Genomic DNA, 18,825 nt, shown 5'->3' with positions numbered 1-18,825 from the left:
CATGAAAACAGCCACAGCAATAAGTAGGCAAATAGTAGTGGCTATTTCAATAAAACTTTATTTACAAAAACAAGCATCAGGCCAGATTTAGCCCACAGGCCACAATGCCAGACCCTGGGTTTCAGACAGTCATATTATATAAAAATTCCATGTGTGCTTGAAAACAATGTAGAGTCTCCAATTGTTGGGTTCATTACTTTGTATTTTGTAAATTAGAACAGCACATTGTTGAAATCATCTATGCCCTACATTTTTGGGGTCTTGTCTTATTTTGAAGGAATCCTCATGAACTCCAGTAATGATTTCTTCCTTGAGCTACACTAGTGTAAAAATAATATAGCTACATAGGCTTGCTTTTGGTGTTTTGCACGTCTAGTTTTTATCCTTTGTTTTTGATCATCCTGTGCCTTTATATTTTAGTTTGATCCTTATCGTAAGTACAGAGCACAACTTTTAAGTCTGAGCTTCTTGGGAGCCAAAGCAAGTGGGAGACTGTTGCTTGAAGAAAATGCAGCCTATTTGCTGGTTACCACCTAGCCCAGTGGTCGGCAAACTCATTAGTCAACAGAGCCAAATATCAACAGTACAACGATTGAAATTTCTTTTGAGAGCCAAATTTTTTAAACTTAAACTATATAGGTAGGTACACTGCTATTAACTTAATTAGGGTACTCCTAAGTTGGCCTTTGCTAAAAAACGTCCTCAATCTGATTGAGGTACGTTTGCTGAGGTTGACCCCTTCCAACTCTCCCATCCACACTCGTCTTGTATACTTGTTTCGTCTATCTCCTTTCGTTCATTCTCTCTATATGTCCAAACCATCTCAACATACCTACCTTCCTCAATCCTTGACACTACATCTTCTTTCACTCCATAACGTTCCCTAAAATTAACTTAGTAAACTTTACTTAAAGTTTTAAGTCAACTTCGCACTGTACGTGTGCACCCGCACGTGGTATTTTGTGGAAGAGCCACACTGAAGGGGCCAAAGAGCCGCATGTGGCTCGCGAGCAGCGGTTTGCCGACCACTGACCTAGACTAACGTGACACGTGGGCATTAAACAGGGAAGTGTCTTCCAAGGCAGCTTGAGAAAGTCTGTGGCTTCACAGGCCTATAGAACACTGTGCTTTCCTGGGATGGTATCAGCTGCTCACTGACTACCCAACAGCGAGTTTGGCGTTTAGTAAGTTAGTAGTTGTGCTTATTAGTCCCCTGTGGCAGTGAGGCAGGAGGAAATGGCCAGGGTTCCCCGCCAAGGTGCCTGTCCCCTAGTTTCACTAGAAGGCTTTACGCACCCTTCCCTTCACTCCTTCAATGTCTCTACTCAGTGATGTTAGTTTACCGAGGCTGTCTCTCCCTTTGCTGAACTCAGATGGCTGGAACCACGGGTGCTAACAAAGGATGCTTCGAAGGATGGAAGCACTGTGCTTTAGCGGAGGAGCTGGAGGGGAAGGTGCCACGCGGCCAGCGCCGGAGCCAGGACGGCAAGGCAGGAAGTCTACCAGCTCTAAATTCTGGCCACTTACCAGCTTTTATGACCCGCATCTGGACCTCAGTTTCCTTATAGGAAATTATTTCTTTATTCAGCAGCATGTGGGTTAAAGGAAATAGTGACTAGTGCGTATGACGGTGCCTTCCCTATAATAAGGCCTCAGCCAAAGGCTCCACAGCCCCCTCCCTCTGCCCCATGCAGCACACTGGACAGCCGCATGCCTCTCAAACAGTGGCTTGCTGAAAGTGTCTCTTCAAAGGAGCTGGAATGTTATTTCTTCTCTGTTCCCACTCCCATCAGTGCCTCTCGGGACTTGAGGCAGGCTTTCCCTTGAGATTTCAAAGAAATGGGGAGAAGCAAGACCCCCTGAGGATCCTTTAGGATCCCAGGATGCATTTGGTCCCACTGTCAACAGCCCAAGGTCATCTTTAAGAAAGTCGTCCCCTTCCTCCATCCAGATTTCACCCTAGCCTGCTTCCACAGTCTCGTGAGCCCAAATGCAGGGGCCAGGAGTCCAGGCTGAAGAGTCAGGGTGGCCTACTGAAGGCTCCACCACTCTCTAGTCATGACTTCGGATGACCTATCCTTTCACAGTCTCAGTTTGGGAGTAGTAATGTCACTGTCATTGGGATTATTCTGAAAATCGAAAGAAACAACATACACACTTCAGAACAATACACTTGGCCCACTGCTCAGCATATAGTCAAAACTCAGTAAAGCCAGGGTGTCCTTATACACGTGTGTTACATGCCTGAATCACAAATCCCATGGTGACGCTGAGGACAGGGCCCGGGGTTACAGCGCAACATGTAGCCCAACTACTGAGAATTAAGCACCAGGTAGGCAAGAGCCATGCTGTATTTACCTCTGTGCCCCACTGTCTGCTCTGCCCCTAGCTCCTGGAATACGCCCAGCAAGTTGGGTTCACAATAACAAATAACAAATGCTCAATGGCTGAGCTGGTGTGCCTTTCGGTTCTTCAAGGCCCTGCTCTGGTACCATGGAACATGGGACAGGGTTTCTCAGAGTTGCCTGGGATCCACAGATGAGCTCTTTTGCAAAACTTATGTCAATTTTATTGAAGCAAGAGAGAGACAGGCAGACAGATGGACTGACTTGTAGATGTTTTAAAGAAACATGGCTAGCCCCTTTCCCCAGCTGCTGGTAAGGTGCTCGTAGCTCACCTGCATCTACTCGGCCCTTATCCTGCATGACGATGGAGTGACGGTGACAGAGGATAAGATCAATGCCTTCATTAAAGCAGCTGGTGTAAATGTTGAACCTTTGCGGCCAACATTTGCAAAGGCTCTGGCCAATGTCAACATTGGGAGTCTCATCTGCAATGTAGGGGCTGGTGGACCTGCCCCTGCAGCTAGTGCTGCCCCAGCAGGAGGTCCTGCCCCACCACCGCTGCTGCCCCAGCTGAGAAAGAAGTGGAAGCAAAGAAAGAAGAATCTGAGGAGTCTGATGAGGACATGGACTTTGGTTTTTTTTTTGACTAAACCTCTTTGGTAACACATTCAGTAAAAAGCTGAACTCTGTTGCAAAAAAAAAAAAAAAAGTAACATGGCTAGTCCAGCCAGTATGGCTCAGGGGTTGAGTGTCAACCTAGGAAGCAAGAGGTCATGGTTCATTTCCTGATCAGGGCACATGCCTGGGTTGTGGGCTCTGACCCCCAGTAGGGGGTGTGCAGGAGGTAGTCAATGGATGTTTCTCTTGGGGATGTTTCTCTCTATCTTCTCCCTTCCTCTCTCCCTTTCTCTCTCTCTCTCTCTCTCTCTCTCTCTCTCTCTCTCTCTCTCTCTCTCTCTCTCTCTCATCAATAAAAACATATTTTTTTAAAAAAGAAACCTGGCTAGACATAACACCTGACATCCCAATACTGAGCCTGGTGGGCACTATCAAGGATGCGTGGTCTCAACCTTCTCCTCTCCGTCCTTCCGATGAGCACCCACAACACAGAAAGCATAGTTCATTTTCAACAACATACACTTTTGCAGATAAAAAAGGTGACCCACACTTTCATTTTCTTTATTTTTCATTGATACTGTATGAATACAAAGTTTCTAGAAAGCTACAAAATGTCTACCACTTTATCAAGAAGGCATCAAAATGTGTCACTTTGCAAAGACATGAAAACACCTGCAGGAACTGACACAAAAATAGCATTTTTAGAGTGATGAAATAATTGCACTTAACTGTCATGGATATTAAAGTTATCACACATATGTACCGCGAAAGCTAGAATACATTTTTTTTTTTTTACAAAGCACTTTATAAAAAAATTCTCTGCACACAAACCCTATAATTTTCATATAACTATCATACTAAAGATAAATTCACTTTAAAGCCAACACTTAGAACATTTTTAAACAAAAAGGTACCAGTACCTAAACACAGACATTAACAAATACGAGAATACTGTACTGCCAAGAGGTTTAACCAAACGCCTTTTCAGAGTTTCTGCAAATAGGTTAAGAAAATGTGTGTGAGAATTTGCCCACCCCCACCCCCCAATCTCTTCGATCTCCCCAAGAGGAACCTTAGCACCGAAGGCAGGTTCCACAGCCCACTCCCAGCAGCAGTACAATATCAAAGGGACCACTGACCAGATGAAACGCTTACGTCACAAGCCCATTTTATACACGTGACATGAAGACACAGACTGTGAGAATCCCATTAAGTCATTTAGAATGTGAACAAACACACGTGGCAAAAACCGATTTACCTAACATGTAAGCATATTAAAGAATTAAAGGCTATTCAGGTTTCTTTTTTTCAATGTTACAAAAATGTTTTGTTGTTGTTTTTCAGGCACGTACTGTTTTTGTTTTTAGCTTTTCTTTATCTGCAGTCATGAGCCTATTGAAGAAAGGCCTACAGAAGTGAATCTTTCAAGGAGGTAACAGGGAGATTGTTTTTAAAGAAGTGCAGTTAGTACCTAATTTACACAGTGAAACTAATCACAAAAAAATGGCTGATGCAAAAAAATGGGAAAGGAAATCAGAGACTGGTTTCCAATTGATTTATGCCTCGATTCTTTCAGCTTTTCTTAGAGCAAGGGGAAGGGGAAATGATCTCATGGCGGGAGCCAGAGGAAAGATGGCCAATCTGACCGGTGGGACCCACTGGAATCGGACCCCACTGAAGGATGAATGAGGGGGGAACATGAATGCCGTTTCCAATACTAACATGTAGTGTGGTATGTGATTGACTCAACGCAAATGCAGATTCACAGAGAATTAAGCAAGTTACGGCTTAAGAAGTTGGACAATAAATACAAATATTTCATCTTATTTAATGGTGCATGACTTCGGTGACACTATCCCTTGCGATGCAATACATTTTAAGCACAAAACCTTCATTCTGAACAGTCTAAGCAATGAGTTTCTGAGAGAAAACTATTGCCAAACAAAGCGCAGTGACACTTGAAAAGAGGGAATGGGGATTTGACTAACTTCTTCCAGGCTGTTGGTGTAAGTACAATGACAGGGAGGCCTGAATTCAAGCAGCTAGCTAGAATCTGTGGTGAGTAATTTTCCTTTTCATTTGATTTTCTCCTTTTAGAAATTTCTAGAAATACTCACAACTTGGTGGGAAGAAAGCACTCCTGAAATTTCGGAGCCCAGAGAGGGTATATTCTTAAAGACGCCAGGCAGAGACAGACAGAACACATGCATTGAGAGTTCAGAGGCTAACTTTCAAAGACGTCTGATGTCATTTTTAAGTCTAGACTGATAAAGAAACATCTTTTTACCTTGTTTGGCTAGTGTGTTTGCCTTCTTGTCCTTCTCCCTCCTCTTCCTCACCTCTATCAGCTTTCCCAATGTACACAAGGTTTTGAGAAAAGCCAATATGGCCCCTTTCTGGAACCTTCTTTGAAAACGCCGAATTGTGAATGGTGCTCTTTGGAAGTTTCTCAGACAAAACACTTGGAGTCAATATTTTTGCCCTAAGAACACTTCACTTGTCATGACCCTAACTCACTTTTGTTCTGCACTGTCATCTCAGTTTGAGGCTTCCAACTTGCAAAATGGTATCGTTGTGTAAAACACACAAGTGCGCACGGTCGTCTGAATGGACGAGAAAGCCTCCGCAGAGACGGAACACGGAATCTATCCGCTGGCCGAGAGTCTGCTGTTGGTGTGGACGCTCCCTCTCGGGGGTGCAGGGCTGGGTGGCGAGTGGAGATGACACCAGGGTCAGTGGCACACACAAACACAGCAGTTTCTGGGTCGCTCCTGCAGCAGCGTGCTCCCAGTGGGCGGTGGCAGGGGCTCTCCCCCGGCAGACAGACTCCCAGCGGGCGGCGTCCACGTCGTGCTCTTGCGGACAGAGGCCTGTGGCTGGTTACTCATCCCGGTAAACCAAAGGCATTACGGTGATCTCAATATATTTTTGGTCTCTCTACAAGTGATCGTTATTATGGCAGCACTTTTCTAAGCTGGAATCTCAAACCAAAGGCACTTTCATGCTGGAGTGCAGAAGACTCACAAATAGCTAAGTTATTTGGTCGTGAATTTAAAAGGCAACATTAAAAAGTACAATTTGCTTTTCATAGTCAACTATGAAATTGCAAAAACCTTTCATTTTGGTATCTACATTTGAGAGTCTGGTCAGAGGACTGACTTACGTTCAGTTTCCAATTGTAGACCAAGTAGTCAGTTTCTTGTAGAACTGGAGAAAAATGGGCTTAATAAACAAAAGGGAAACAATTTTTGCTTGTTCTGTTTTAAACATGGGGCCAATTAGTCAATGGGCACTGAGTACAGGTGTAAGACAAGGCTGGTGGCGCGACTAATGTATCACTAAGGCACTGCTTACTGGAACGCTTTGGCAGCTCTGAATTTAAAACTTCCTAAAAAGAGTAACAGTAGTAAGAGAAATGCTTCCAGCTTACAAAAGGGCTCACAGTTCTGAGGCAGCCTTTTGCACTGCACACCCTCCACGCGACATCTCAAAGATTTAAGGCTTTTCAGAAATGAGAGGGCTTTGCCGCAGACACAGCAACATAAAGACGTGCACGGTGCAGACATGTCCTCTCAAGGTCACCGGTGAGAACACGGACCAACGAGACTGGTTCTCCCTTCGTTAGGACAGGGGCAGTGTACCAGAGCATATACAAAATCATACCAATGATATGTACCTGGTTTGTAAAACTGACTGTCGTCTCGTGACTGAAGTAATTTATGGTTACACAAAAACAAACTGCTGAAGCCACTACAGTATTGAAACCTAAAGACTTGGGTTTTTCAAGTCGCCTGGGGACTTGCCTACCAAGTGCTTGGAACGGGGCCTGCGCTTTAGCTGGCCGGAGCGTGGGACTTGGCTGCCGGGACGCTTAGCAATGGGAACTTTGAGCCTGTGGCAGGGGCACTGAACTCAGAGGAAGCAAAAAGGCTCATCAGCTTGCCTATCTGCTTGTGGTGACCTCCGACTACCCCACCGGGGTCTTGTCTGACCTGCCCACATGGGAAGCAGCTGCCGCCTGGGGACAACGCTGTGGCTCTGGCAGCTCTTCCTCTCCCTCTCTTCTGAAGGGACCCCGTCCACACGTCTGTGGGGGTCGTTGAAGCAGGAGCACCAAAGAGGAACAACTTCCACCAGAAGAGGCCGAGGAGTAAGTGGCAGGAGTGTGAGAGCCTCACCCTTATTCTGTCACTGGCCACGCTGAGCCTCAACTTCCTCATCCACACAGTGAAGGAGAGTAGATTGTGCGCTCCTTTAGCTCAATGAACAAGAGCTTCTATCGGCCCCTCCCGGAATGGATCCCCTCTCCTCCATCCCTGAAGGTGAAAAGACACGCTCCCAAAGCTTCTGCAGATACAAACAGGCAGAAAAGCAGAAGACCAGAGGAAATCTACCCAAACGATGGAAGGTTTGATAATGAGACCCACAAGCTTATGAGAAATAATGAAAATAGCTGTGTGTCTTCTAAATCCAGTAAACTAAGGATTGAAGATCAAATTAGAAATGCTCTTTGATTGCTGGGATGATCGTGACCAGCTGTTCCCCGCTTCCCCTGGCAGGAGGGAAAGAATGCAAGAGACAGAAGCAACAGCCCTACGATGGGTGACCAATAGAAGAAGCATAAATGCTTGTGGTAAAAGAGACGTGTGAAATAGAAGTTCTGAAACGGGAAGAAGCATGGACACAATGTCACTTGTATAATATTTCTACCTGCCTCCTGACATCTGACGCAAGGAGAGGTATTATCGCAGGGTAAAATATGGTATGTGGGACCTGTGAAGTTTAGGGCAGTGATTCTCAATTAGGGGTGACTCTGTGCCCATGGGACCTTGGTGATGGCTGAAGACATTCTGGGTTGTGACAACTGAGGGAAGAGGTGCTACTGGTACCTAGTGAGCAGAGGCCATGGGTGCTGCAACACCTCCTCTATGCACAGGACATCCCTGCACAATAAAGGATAAAGGATTACCTGGTATGAAACGTCAACAATGTTGAGGTTGACACTGGTCTCGGGCAGTTTGGACATTTTGGAATCCTGGGACATGTTTTTGAAGAAGTCATGACTTTTTGTAGGCGAAAAAGAATGGCAACAGACCAGCAGCTGGTTCCTCAGCTACCCCCTGCTTAGGAGTGACAATTTGGCCTCCAATTGTCCAAAGAGAAAGCACGCCATGTCTCTGAATCACACCTGGCAGCAGAGAGTCACCAGGGGAGAGAGCAGTGAGGGCCATGCCCTGGAAAGACTGCTTTGCAGTGCAGCAAGCTTTCCAACAGAGGGAGAGGACGGCCATGAAGGGCAAAAGACCAAAGACAGACTCAGATTAGATCTTACACAAATGCCACCCAGAGTCTAATCCGGGAGAGATGGAGAGAGGGCCGAGGGTTTGGGTGACCGGTCCTATGGATACGATAGGGAAAGATCTGCCCTGGAGAAAACTTGAGAAGAATAAGACAAGAAACAACTTTAAAGCATCTCAGAGCAAAAGATATAAGAAGAAAGATTTAAGAGCAAAAAGTAAGCCTCAGGATTGTTTATGTAAGCCCCCCAAATTCAACTACAAAAGAGTTTGGAGGAGGACCCTGGCGGTGAAGCAGCAGAGGCCGGGCCTGACCCGGAGTCGGTGACCAGGGATGCCCTTCTCTGCAGCCAATTGAACTACCCTCTAGCGGGTCTCCTGGGGTCCATTTTGCTACCTCTCTCCCTGGAGCTCTGGGATGACCTGGCTTTAAGCCACGTGCATCATGTGCACGCCGTTAGTTCTGGGGTCCTGCTCTTATAAGCGTGGGGGTTCCCTTGAGGGAAAATACAAGAGACAGGAGCAAAAGCAACATCCCTCGGATGGATGACCAACAGAAGAAGTTTCAATGCTTGGGCTGAAGACCCGAAGGAAGAGCAGACGACGGGGGCAATCCTTCAAGGGCCCACGGGGAAGCAGGGGACAAAAGGCCGTCAGTCTCTTTCTGGAGAGAAGATGGGCGCCCTCCTACTGGGTTCCTTAAGGGGTGTGCACTCCAAATGGGGAAGGTTTTGCACTTTCTCCTCTGGTCTTCCAGTGAACCAGTGGTATGAATTCAGAAGAGGCCAGGTGTGGCCCAGTGTTCTGCTGGTCACCAGTCCGGCACACCCTCATGCTCAAGACCACCAGATCCTAACCAGTGTGCAAGCAGGGTCAGAGCGGACAGGGAGACAGGGAGGGGGTATATAAGTTACTTGATGGGGCAGAACAAAGCTGTTATTTTCTGGCTTGATGAAAAAGTCTTGATATGTTTCACATCTTAGAAAACTTATTTCACATTCTGTTGTGTTAGCATGTTCCCAACATTTACAGAAATGTCACTTTCTTCTGGGAAGTTGGGTGTGTGTCCTTGTGGGTGTTTACCAACGAAGCCCGGTGGAAAGAGATGCATGTGGCTACATCACACCAAGTCTGCCTGGGCCACGCTTTGGAATATCTGGGTTGATCAGTTGAATCTCTCCTGAGAAGAGAACCTCCCACTTGAGCCTGTTTGAAAGGTCAGAGATAAATAAGGTGGGCCTCTTAAACCTCGGTCAAACAAGAACTGTGACTTATTGAGAGAGAAGAAAATGGATGTCCTTAGAGAATATATCTAAGTCTATAGAGACAGATTGAAATATACATACATATCAGCACCTAGCAAACTTAGTGGCACTAACTAGGTGTGCAATAAATACGTGATGAATAGCTATATATGTATATGTATTCGCAAACACATACATATACATATAGTTATAGCAGGTTAATAGGCCTATTGGATCACCAGAAATAAACAATTTATCCACAGGCTAGTGAGGATGCTTGCCAATTTCGGGGGAGCAGAGATGCTAAAACTGATGAGCCTTTTCCTTGTTTGGTTGATGCAATTTTTTCCCAGCCACAGGATTTCTATACTTTGTAGCTCACAGTGCAGTATTCATGCCAATTAAAATTTTTTGTTATTAAATTTCAGTGGTTCAAATACTCATCTTAATAAAAAAATTTGGTTGTCCATATAAAATATAACTGCACACACAAGACTATAAACATTGTAAGTTTAGATTTTCAGTATTTATCTACTTATTGCAAAAAGAGCCATCTTTTCTTTTTCATTAAATAATCAATCATCACATTAGTAACAATACAATTTTATATTTTTAAATATACTATATATGTTAAGGATAAGGGGTGAAGTTTTCTTCCTTTGTAATACCTGTTCAAGCGTTTAATGGATTAGGAGATTAGTTTTAACCTTGTGAAAAAAGTACAAATTTTTCTCATTAGGATATTTCTACCAAGCATTTCTTAAGGCTATTATTTCAACATTTGGTTTCAAAATGAAATAAAAGTTTCATTTAAAAAATAATTTAGTGAATTACATTCTTTCATAACTTCCACCCTAATTAGTTACAAAGATAAGTCTAAAGATTCTTAGTGTTGTATACTAAATTTACATTTATATTTAAAGATTAATTTTACTTGTATCTTAAAACAAGAATTTTATGTTGGAAAAAAAAGAGAAAGAACTAAATACATTTGTATAAAGGCTGTAAATGTCCCACGGCAAATGCTCTGTCTGAATATTTTTTACCACAATTAGAAATAGGCCTCTGTGGGCAGAGACGGGTTCTAGGGTTCACCTTTCCCGCGGAACTGTGGGCTGCAGATCTGAGGGACACAGAGGAACAACTCGATTTCTCTTTTTACAACTGTACCAGAACTTCACAGCTACGATGATAGTATGAACACATGGAAAAATGACTTCACTCAAACAGGACTTAGAAAAGTAGGGTGACCGCAGGGCCAGGGCACCACCCCTGCACGGGGAGGTTTACAGTCAGTCGTTCGAAAATGGAGAGTGTGTGTGTGTGCACATATGTGTGTGTGTGTATATACAGATATCTATATATATAAATAACCATGTTTAGTCCTTTACAAGCCTGTAAATATGATGCTGTGCTCCATGTTCACTATTTGAAACTTCAAATACACAGGCCATGCAGAGGAGAGTTTCTTGTGTATCCCTGTTTGTAACCACCTGTTAAAAAAAAAAGTATATATACACATATATAAATAAAAACACCACATGGATGAAAGCATATTCCACCTGTGCTGTGATGACTCTGATTTCCTTGGAGAGGAACAGTCTAAAGTCCAACAGCCTCACGTTGCCCCTCTAGCAGGAATTTAGGATATTGTGGATTGGATTTGAAACCCATCCGAGTTACCATATGTAGGAAGGACCTTACAGAAAGGGTCTCACATGTAAGCTGAGCCCCAGAGAGACCAGAGAATTAGTGTGAGCTCTGGGGAGAGGGGGTGGGCGGAAGTTGATTTCTTTATAACAATTTCCTACAATCCTGTCCCATGAGGCAGTCATTTATCCTAAGAACTGTCTCCTATCTTATTCCTAAACTTTTATTAAATTTCTTTCACGATAGCCAATGATAGATATGTTTCGTGCGTGCTTTGCTCGCCACTTTTAACCAGCAGTGCCTGGATCAGTAAAATATATGCTGAGTAAAGGAACAGTGGTAGCATCATGTCAAATGATCCTTCTTTTAATTTATGGAGGCTTTACTTTTCAAAATGTATTTTGGAATATCTGCCTCCCCTCTTGAGTTGAGTGGCTCCAGTCCATCTCTCTCCTCCTCACACCTACTCTCAGCCTCCGTTCAGACCTTGAGTCCTCTAGCCCAGATCATGGCAGCCCCTCCCCACTGGACCCTACCTCACTCCTCTCCTCACTCTCTCCATCCCCCATGCCACTCTCAGAAGAAACTTTTTAAAAGCAAATCTAACCCAACTTCCCTCTTCAAAATGCTTCTCTGACTCTGCTACATGAGTGTTTCCTTAGTCCAGCTCACCGTTTTCAAAGATTTTGAATTTGAAAGCCTCGGCCAGTTTGCCGTGGGTCTCGTTCCCGCTATCTATCAGGCTGCCTCGCCCACTTAGCTTCCCTTACGGTTCAGGCCTCTAAGTGTATGGTCGCTGACTAAAGAATAAAGTCTCACAGGATTTGTCATTTTCCTATCACAGCAGTCTATATCATCTGTAAGTACACATACATTTGTATGAGTTTTAAAAAATGCCCATCACATCCAGTGGGCTGCAAGTTCTTGAAGAACAGGGACCACATTCCTCAGTAACTAACTTGGCACACAATAGTCATTTAATGAATATTTGCTGGATGAATGAAAAGTCACATAATAATAGCCAACATATATCAACTACTTAGTACACGTGTACTCCGTATTAAATGCTTTACACGTATTATTTCGTGTGATATAACAGAATTCTATGAGCAGGTGCTATATCTCTCCTCCTCTGACAGACAAAGAATCTATTTAAGGACACACAATTGCCAACTAAGGAATCCAGATCTTCTAATGCTGAAGCCCTTTTTCTTAGCCGTCATATCATGCTGCTCTAGACAACTGACACAGTAACGGATTATCTACTTTTGCTTTTTTGTGGGCAATAAAGATGTTTTCAATACTGGTACCCACATGCTTTTCTAGTCTTGATTCCTGCTGCTTCCCTCAGAGATCAAATACTGCAAGCAGGTAGTTCTTTCATCCTTGAAACCTCTCTCTCCCTCGTCACCATACCCAACAAATGCCATGTCCTGCTGCATTTACTCCTGAAGAGTTCCTGAATCCATCCCCTTCTCCCCACCACCAAGGTACCAGCAACCTCACCTGGACTCCTCCCCCAGGAGCCACCCTTGTCTGGCTGAGACCCATCGGCACACAGCAGCTGCAAAACCCTCGTAAGAAACAGAAATCTGACAACAACACACTCTTGCTTAACCGTGATTTGACCCTGGCCAGGTGGCTCAGTTGGTTAGAGCACTGTCCCGATACACCTCAGTTTCTAGGTTTCGGGTTCGAGCACTCTGGGCACATTCAGAATTAACCAATGAATGCATATATAGGTGGAACAACAAACAATGGCTCTCTCTCTCAACAAAACCAAACCAAACCAAACAAAAAAACCTTGATGGGCTCTTTTAAACTTTGAACTTTAGGATAAAGAGAAAACCTGTTCTCACCCTCCTAGGTGGAGGAGCCCCCTGCCCAGTCTGGCCCTTCCTCCACAGCCAGCTCACTGCTCCGTGCTCCCCTCCCTCTCAGCCACACACCCTATTTTCAGTTCAACCTGCGCTGCCTGCCTGCCTCTGCAGTATCCTTCCCGACCCTCTGCCTGTTCATCCAGCAGCTATCTTTCAAATGCTTCTTCCTTAGGGAAGCCGTCTGTGACCTCCAGAACTATACGTGCCTCCTTGGCACCATGCACCTAGCTGGGCAGCCATCTGCCACTGTTTAGTTTATATTCATTTGGTGATTACTTGGGGAATGCCTGCCTCCTTCACCTGACTCCAGGATGGCTGCCTGCCCTGTCCAGTTCACCAAATCCTAGAACCTGACACTTAACTATGCACCCATGAAATGGCCATTTTTTCTTGGTAAATCTGAAAAATGTCTGTTTATCCATCAGGGCAACTTAAACACCATCTTTTAACATTCCCGAGGACTCCCCACCTCCCCCCAACTATAGTACCTGCTCAGGTAAACTATCCTGTACTTCCGTACTGGCCGTTTCTCAAGTGTAACTACAGCCATGATGACCTTGTATTGCAATCAATTATGTACCTGCCTCTTTTCTCCACCAGGCCACAATTTACTGTGTGATAGTGTGAGTTTTATCTGCATTGTATTCCGGCAGCTAGTACAATCTCTCCGGAGTTCAGCTGAATGAATGAAAACATCCTCAATAACCCCTGAGGTGGAGAGTGCAGATTTGAGCATGTTGGTTGTCGAAGGAGGAGGAAATTGAGGTGGAGAGGCTTTACCCCAGGTCATAAAATAGAGCTGGCTCTTAAACCCAAGTCTTCTGATTCCATGACTGTGAACTATTTTGTGAAGTGTCCTTCCCATCAATGCAAGTGTTAGTGTATGCCCATCACTGGCTCTGTGACCTAACGTGTTAGGGTGGACCTAACGTTCCTTATTCATAAAATGGTAATAAAAATGACCTCATAATTCTGCACTGAGAATTTCATGTTGTAACATTTACAAAAGGTTTAACACGTGCCTGGAACACCTGTGATGTAGCCTCCCTTCTTGCAAATTTTCTACGGAAGAATATATCCTATTTAGGCTTCATGATTATAATTCAAAAGGAGGAAAGAAAAAAGAGTTTCTAGCCACCTGTATTTCTGAATATAGCCTCAAAAGAAGACAGGAAGACTTGGCCTATGGTCACCTGCCGCCTTCCTCCGTCTGTCTGTCTGCTGTCCCTAAGGCCTGCATCTACAGGTTCACCTCAATTCCCAAATAATGCTGATGGAATCAGACAGTCTAGCCCACCAGGCCGTCGGGGCTAACGGTCCTGTTGACACAGGTTTTGTGTCCAAGGCACCTAGTTAAACCCCGACAATGGTGTCCAGCAGCTGGCACCCTGGCTGTGCCCCCACCCCAACCCTGAGAAAAAGCGGAAAGGTACCCTTGCTCCTGTAATCAATGAGATGATTTTGTTCTCATAACCCAGGAGTGCTGGCTTACTTTCAGCTTTTCTAAAGCTACAATCGTATTCGAGCAGATATTTATTGATAGCCACTCATTCTGCATATCGGAGGAATTTCCGTAGTTGCTTGAGGATACCTTTTGAAATTGAACATGGCGTGTCCTCCAGCCGTCTATGCTGCGTGAAGCCACATGTTCCAAGGGAGCATGACTAATACAGTTACACGGGTTTTATGGGTAATAGATGCTTTTAATTTTTCCAGGCACATTGTCCTCGGCTATGCTCCATGAGGTAGGGTTTTAGGGACTGAGCACATATTCTTTAAAATGCTGAATTATACAGCATTTCATGGTTTTCAAAAAATAGCTAAAACTCCTTCCAAGAGAGGTGAAGTGGCCATCTACCCAGAGTTGTGGTTAATTCCTGAGGCTATTGCATGTCCATAGCAGGACGCCACACTCACCTTCTGCTCAGCTGAGCACTAAGGTGATCTGTTCTTAAATACAAGGGAGTACTTATATGACAAGGACCTGTCAGTACCCAAAACCTTGAACTGCTCAATATTCACCAAAGGATACCAACGAAGACTAGTTACTAAAGAGCATGTTTTCCAAATTTTCCCCCAGACTTCCAGTTTCTAAATTTCAGAGGGACCTGGATGCACTTAAGAGTCCATTGAGGTTCTCTCCACGGAATAAATGAAAATTGGCTCATTGACTAGTCCCTTAGAGTAGGGATTTCAACCCTCTGTGCACAACTACCTGGGGATTCTGATGTTATTCCTTGACGTGGAGCTTACACCTCAGCATTTTACAATTTTTATTTATTAATTTTTATTTATTTTTTTTACATTGGTGTGAGGGAACTGGCTCCTACTGGCTGCTGAAAGTCATTGTTAAATATTAAGGACTTTCTTGAGCTGGATAACCACTGGTAGCTTGAAAGTGCCCGTGGAGGGCATATTTACAATCAGGGTTTTTGGGGGTGTTGAGGTAGATCCTTTTATTTCCCAGCCCACCAGTGCCTGAGAACCATGGGCTGAGTGAACCCAAAACCCCAGGTAAAGAATGCCTGCCCTTAGTGTTCTGGTCCTTGATCCTAGTCACAAAGCAGGCCATTTGACCACAACATTGTCTTGCTGCCCCTTTCAGCAAAATTCTTCCTACCAAGTTTTGTTTTGGCATTTTTCCTTCAGTTTAAGGAATGTTATATTTTTTAAAATGAGCCATATGAAACCCATTACTGTATATATTTTAGAGGTATATTTTGAGGACAACACTATTTGTAATAACGTTCCCAAGTCCCCCAATGAAAACTCCATGAGAAATTTGTTTTAACGTTAAATATTAAGGGGGAAAAATTCCCACACAGCACTGCCCAGCGGAACCAGAAAGTGTTCCCATTGTGGACACTGAGCACCATTTTTTTTTTCCTTTTCCTTTAGCTGCCCATTACGTTTTGATCATACATTTTAGCGTCTGGAGAATATTTCCAACCCTTCCTGGTTATGGCATTCTAGTCAAACTTACATTCCTTCTAATACGGAGAGCTCATATTTTGCTGTCTTAATGTACGTTACTTCTTATAAGGCCTTGCAAATCCTCCAGGAAACAAATCAAGATTTGTTCGAATTACAAACCTCCTAACTCAGCTTTTTGCCTCATGTTGCTGCCAAGACTCAAACATGACTAATGCTGGAATTACCTGGGGAACTTTAAAAAAATACATATGCCTGGGTCCTATCCTCAGAGATCCTGATTCAATGGTCACAGTTTTACAGTCTTTGTATCAGGATATTTAGATACCAAGGTCTTTCTCCAGGTCTTTCTAATGTGTAGCCAGAATTGAGAACCTAGGTCCCTCATTTTTTGACCCTCCTGAATTCCAATTCTGTCAAGATTACAAACCCCCACCAGATGAGACCCCTTCTCTTCTACAGATTTGAGCCCAAACCAAGGCCAGGTTTACCCTATGAATATGTGGGTTCAACTGCTGATTGACTACCCGGGGCCCAACCCAATAAGCTGGTCAATTGCCTTGGCCCAGGCCCCAGTACCTCCCAGGACTCTCCCTCCCCCCCCAACCGCCCCCCGAACCCCGTCCCAGCCCTTCCCCACCAGCCTCAGGGCTGAGTCTGCCAAAACAGGGAAGAGATAAAACAGTTACCAATAAAATTGTGAAGTTTTCCAAAACACTATTCATCATATATTTCTCTGGTAAGTGTTTGAGCTTGTGGATGAAGTTGATCATATATTCACACATCGGGGAGCGGTTTATTCGGTATACAAATCGGCCATTCTCAAACCTTGCATACTCCGTCTGTGAGGGAAAAAGGATTTGAGCATTTTTACACGTTTGACCTCAAAATACATGAAAAAGGTTATTACTGCTTATAAAAGCATTGTATTTTTTCAACATGAAATGTCTGCTATACACAGTACTATTTATGTCGTTTACTTAATTTTTAAAAATCCAGTATCCAAACTTAATGCCGGGCTCAGAATTCATTATTTTTCTGGAAATAAAAAATTGGAAGGTGCTTTGTTAGCGCAGTTGGTAATGATGTCAGTTTCATTAAAAAAAAAGAAAGGAGAGATGATAGCTATAAAGAAGAGTTGTGTAAGTCCTTCTGAGCAAAGGTCAGAAGGCAATATATCCATCTACTTTGTGATTCTCTACCCAGAGATCTGTAAGAGCAGCACCAGCCTTTCCCCAGTCTTCAAAGAGCCCAAAGATAGTCCTTCTTTACTGTGAGAAGGCCTCACAGGCCAACAGCCAATTCAGCTAATTTCTCTACTTGAGGAAAAACTGCTTCACACTCACCATGAGCCCCTGACTGTTAGTTATTTATGCCTTTAATTTAAAAGAAAAGAAAAGAAATAATTGTGTGTATGCAGCTGAAAGATCCCACTGAAGCACTCAGAAATAAGAAACACACTCCTGGATAACCTTGGATCAAAAAGGACTTAAAAATAAAATTACAAACTAGCCAAAGAGTAATGAAAAGGAAAATACATCACAACTACGGGAAGCAATGACGCTCCAGTGGAGGAAGCTTAATGAAGCAGCTTCACGTCTTCCTCATGAAAGATAAACAAGTTCAGAACTAAATGCGCATCTTTAAAACATTACAGCCTCACACAGCAAACCAAAACCACAGGAAAAGCAAAAGAAACCAGGAATAGGAAATTAACAAAGATAAAAGTGCAAATCAATATAATCAAAATTAAAAATGCAGACAGAATAAATATAAAAACTGGTTCTTTAATAAAAAGACTAAATAAAATAAACTCTTCACAAGCTTAAGGAGAAAAAAGAAAAGAGACAAAACCACCATTACAGTGAGATTAGAAGATTTATAAGGTTACCTCACATAACTCTAAGAGCAAAAATAGCAGAGAAAACCTAGAGGGTAGGGTGCCTTCTTAGCAAAATACAAATTGCTAATACCGATTCCTTTTTTTTTTTTTTTTTAAATATATTTTATTGATTTTTCACAGAGAGGAAGGGAGAGAGAGATAGAGAGTTAGAAACATCGATGAGAGAGAAACATCGATCAGCTGCCTCCTGCACATCTCCCACTGGGGATGTGCCCGCGACCCAGGTACATGCCCCTGACCGGAATCGAACCTGGGACCCCTCAGTCCGCAGGCCGACGCTCTATCCACTGAGCCAAACCGGTTTCGGCCCGATTCCTTTTAAGTAGAAAACTTCAACTGGTTGGTGACTGTGGAAATGAGTAGGAAGTTGTAGATATACCGCTGAAAAGGGTACAAAGACCAGATGGTATCACAGCCAAGTTCCATGTAACCTTTAAAGAATAGTTATTTTCAATGTAATTGAAAAAGGGAAGTGTACCACTTATTTTATGAAACTAATATACATTCAATACTGAAATTTGATAAAGAGATAAAAAAAAAGAAAGCACAGGTTAAGATGCATAAATGCTATGTAAAACAGCAAACAGAGTGAATCAATGTAACCAAAGTAGGACTTTCTTCAGGAATGCTGTGGCGGTGCACACACAGGACGCGTGTTAACTTGTGATGTCAACAAATGGGAGAAAAATCATAGAGTTAGAGTTGCTGAAAAGGCATTTGATAAAATATTGCAGCTACTACTAATAAAAAAACCCCTAAGTAAAATAATTATAGAAAGAAAGCACTTAAATGTAAAATAAAGACCATTTATAAAAACCAAGAATAAATATCCTACATGGAAAAACACCCAAAACATGTCTACTAACATCGGGAACTATACACGGACACTATTAACGTATAGATCACTATTTCTTTTTACAACTGTGTAGGAGGTTTTAGCAAAGTAAAAGGTGAGAA

The 18,825-nt window shown here is 43.4% G+C and overlaps 1 protein-coding gene across 10 annotated transcripts in view; it reads right to left on the bottom strand.

The window, feature by feature from the left end:
• Positions 1-3,503: 3,503 nt before the first annotated feature.
• Positions 3,504-18,825, bottom strand: part of TEAD1 (TEA domain transcription factor 1) — a 262,434-nt gene continuing 247,112 nt past the window's right edge. For all 10 annotated transcript variants that reach the window (XM_059708928.1, XM_059708932.1, XM_059708934.1 and 7 more), the window contains 2 exons: positions 16,655-16,807; positions 3,504-10,997 (listed from right to left, as the gene is read on the bottom strand). In XM_059708928.1, coding sequence (XP_059564911.1) covers positions 10,884-10,997; positions 16,655-16,807 — 267 coding nt within the window. In that variant the 3' untranslated portion in view covers positions 3,504-10,883. The remainder of the gene's footprint in view (positions 10,998-16,654; positions 16,808-18,825) is intronic.

The sequence above is a fragment of the Myotis daubentonii genome, chromosome 9 (assembly GCF_963259705.1).
Source record: "Myotis daubentonii chromosome 9, mMyoDau2.1, whole genome shotgun sequence".
Lineage (NCBI taxonomy): Eukaryota > Metazoa > Chordata > Mammalia > Chiroptera > Vespertilionidae > Myotis > Myotis daubentonii.
This window is presented reverse-complemented; position numbering and strand designations above follow the sequence as displayed.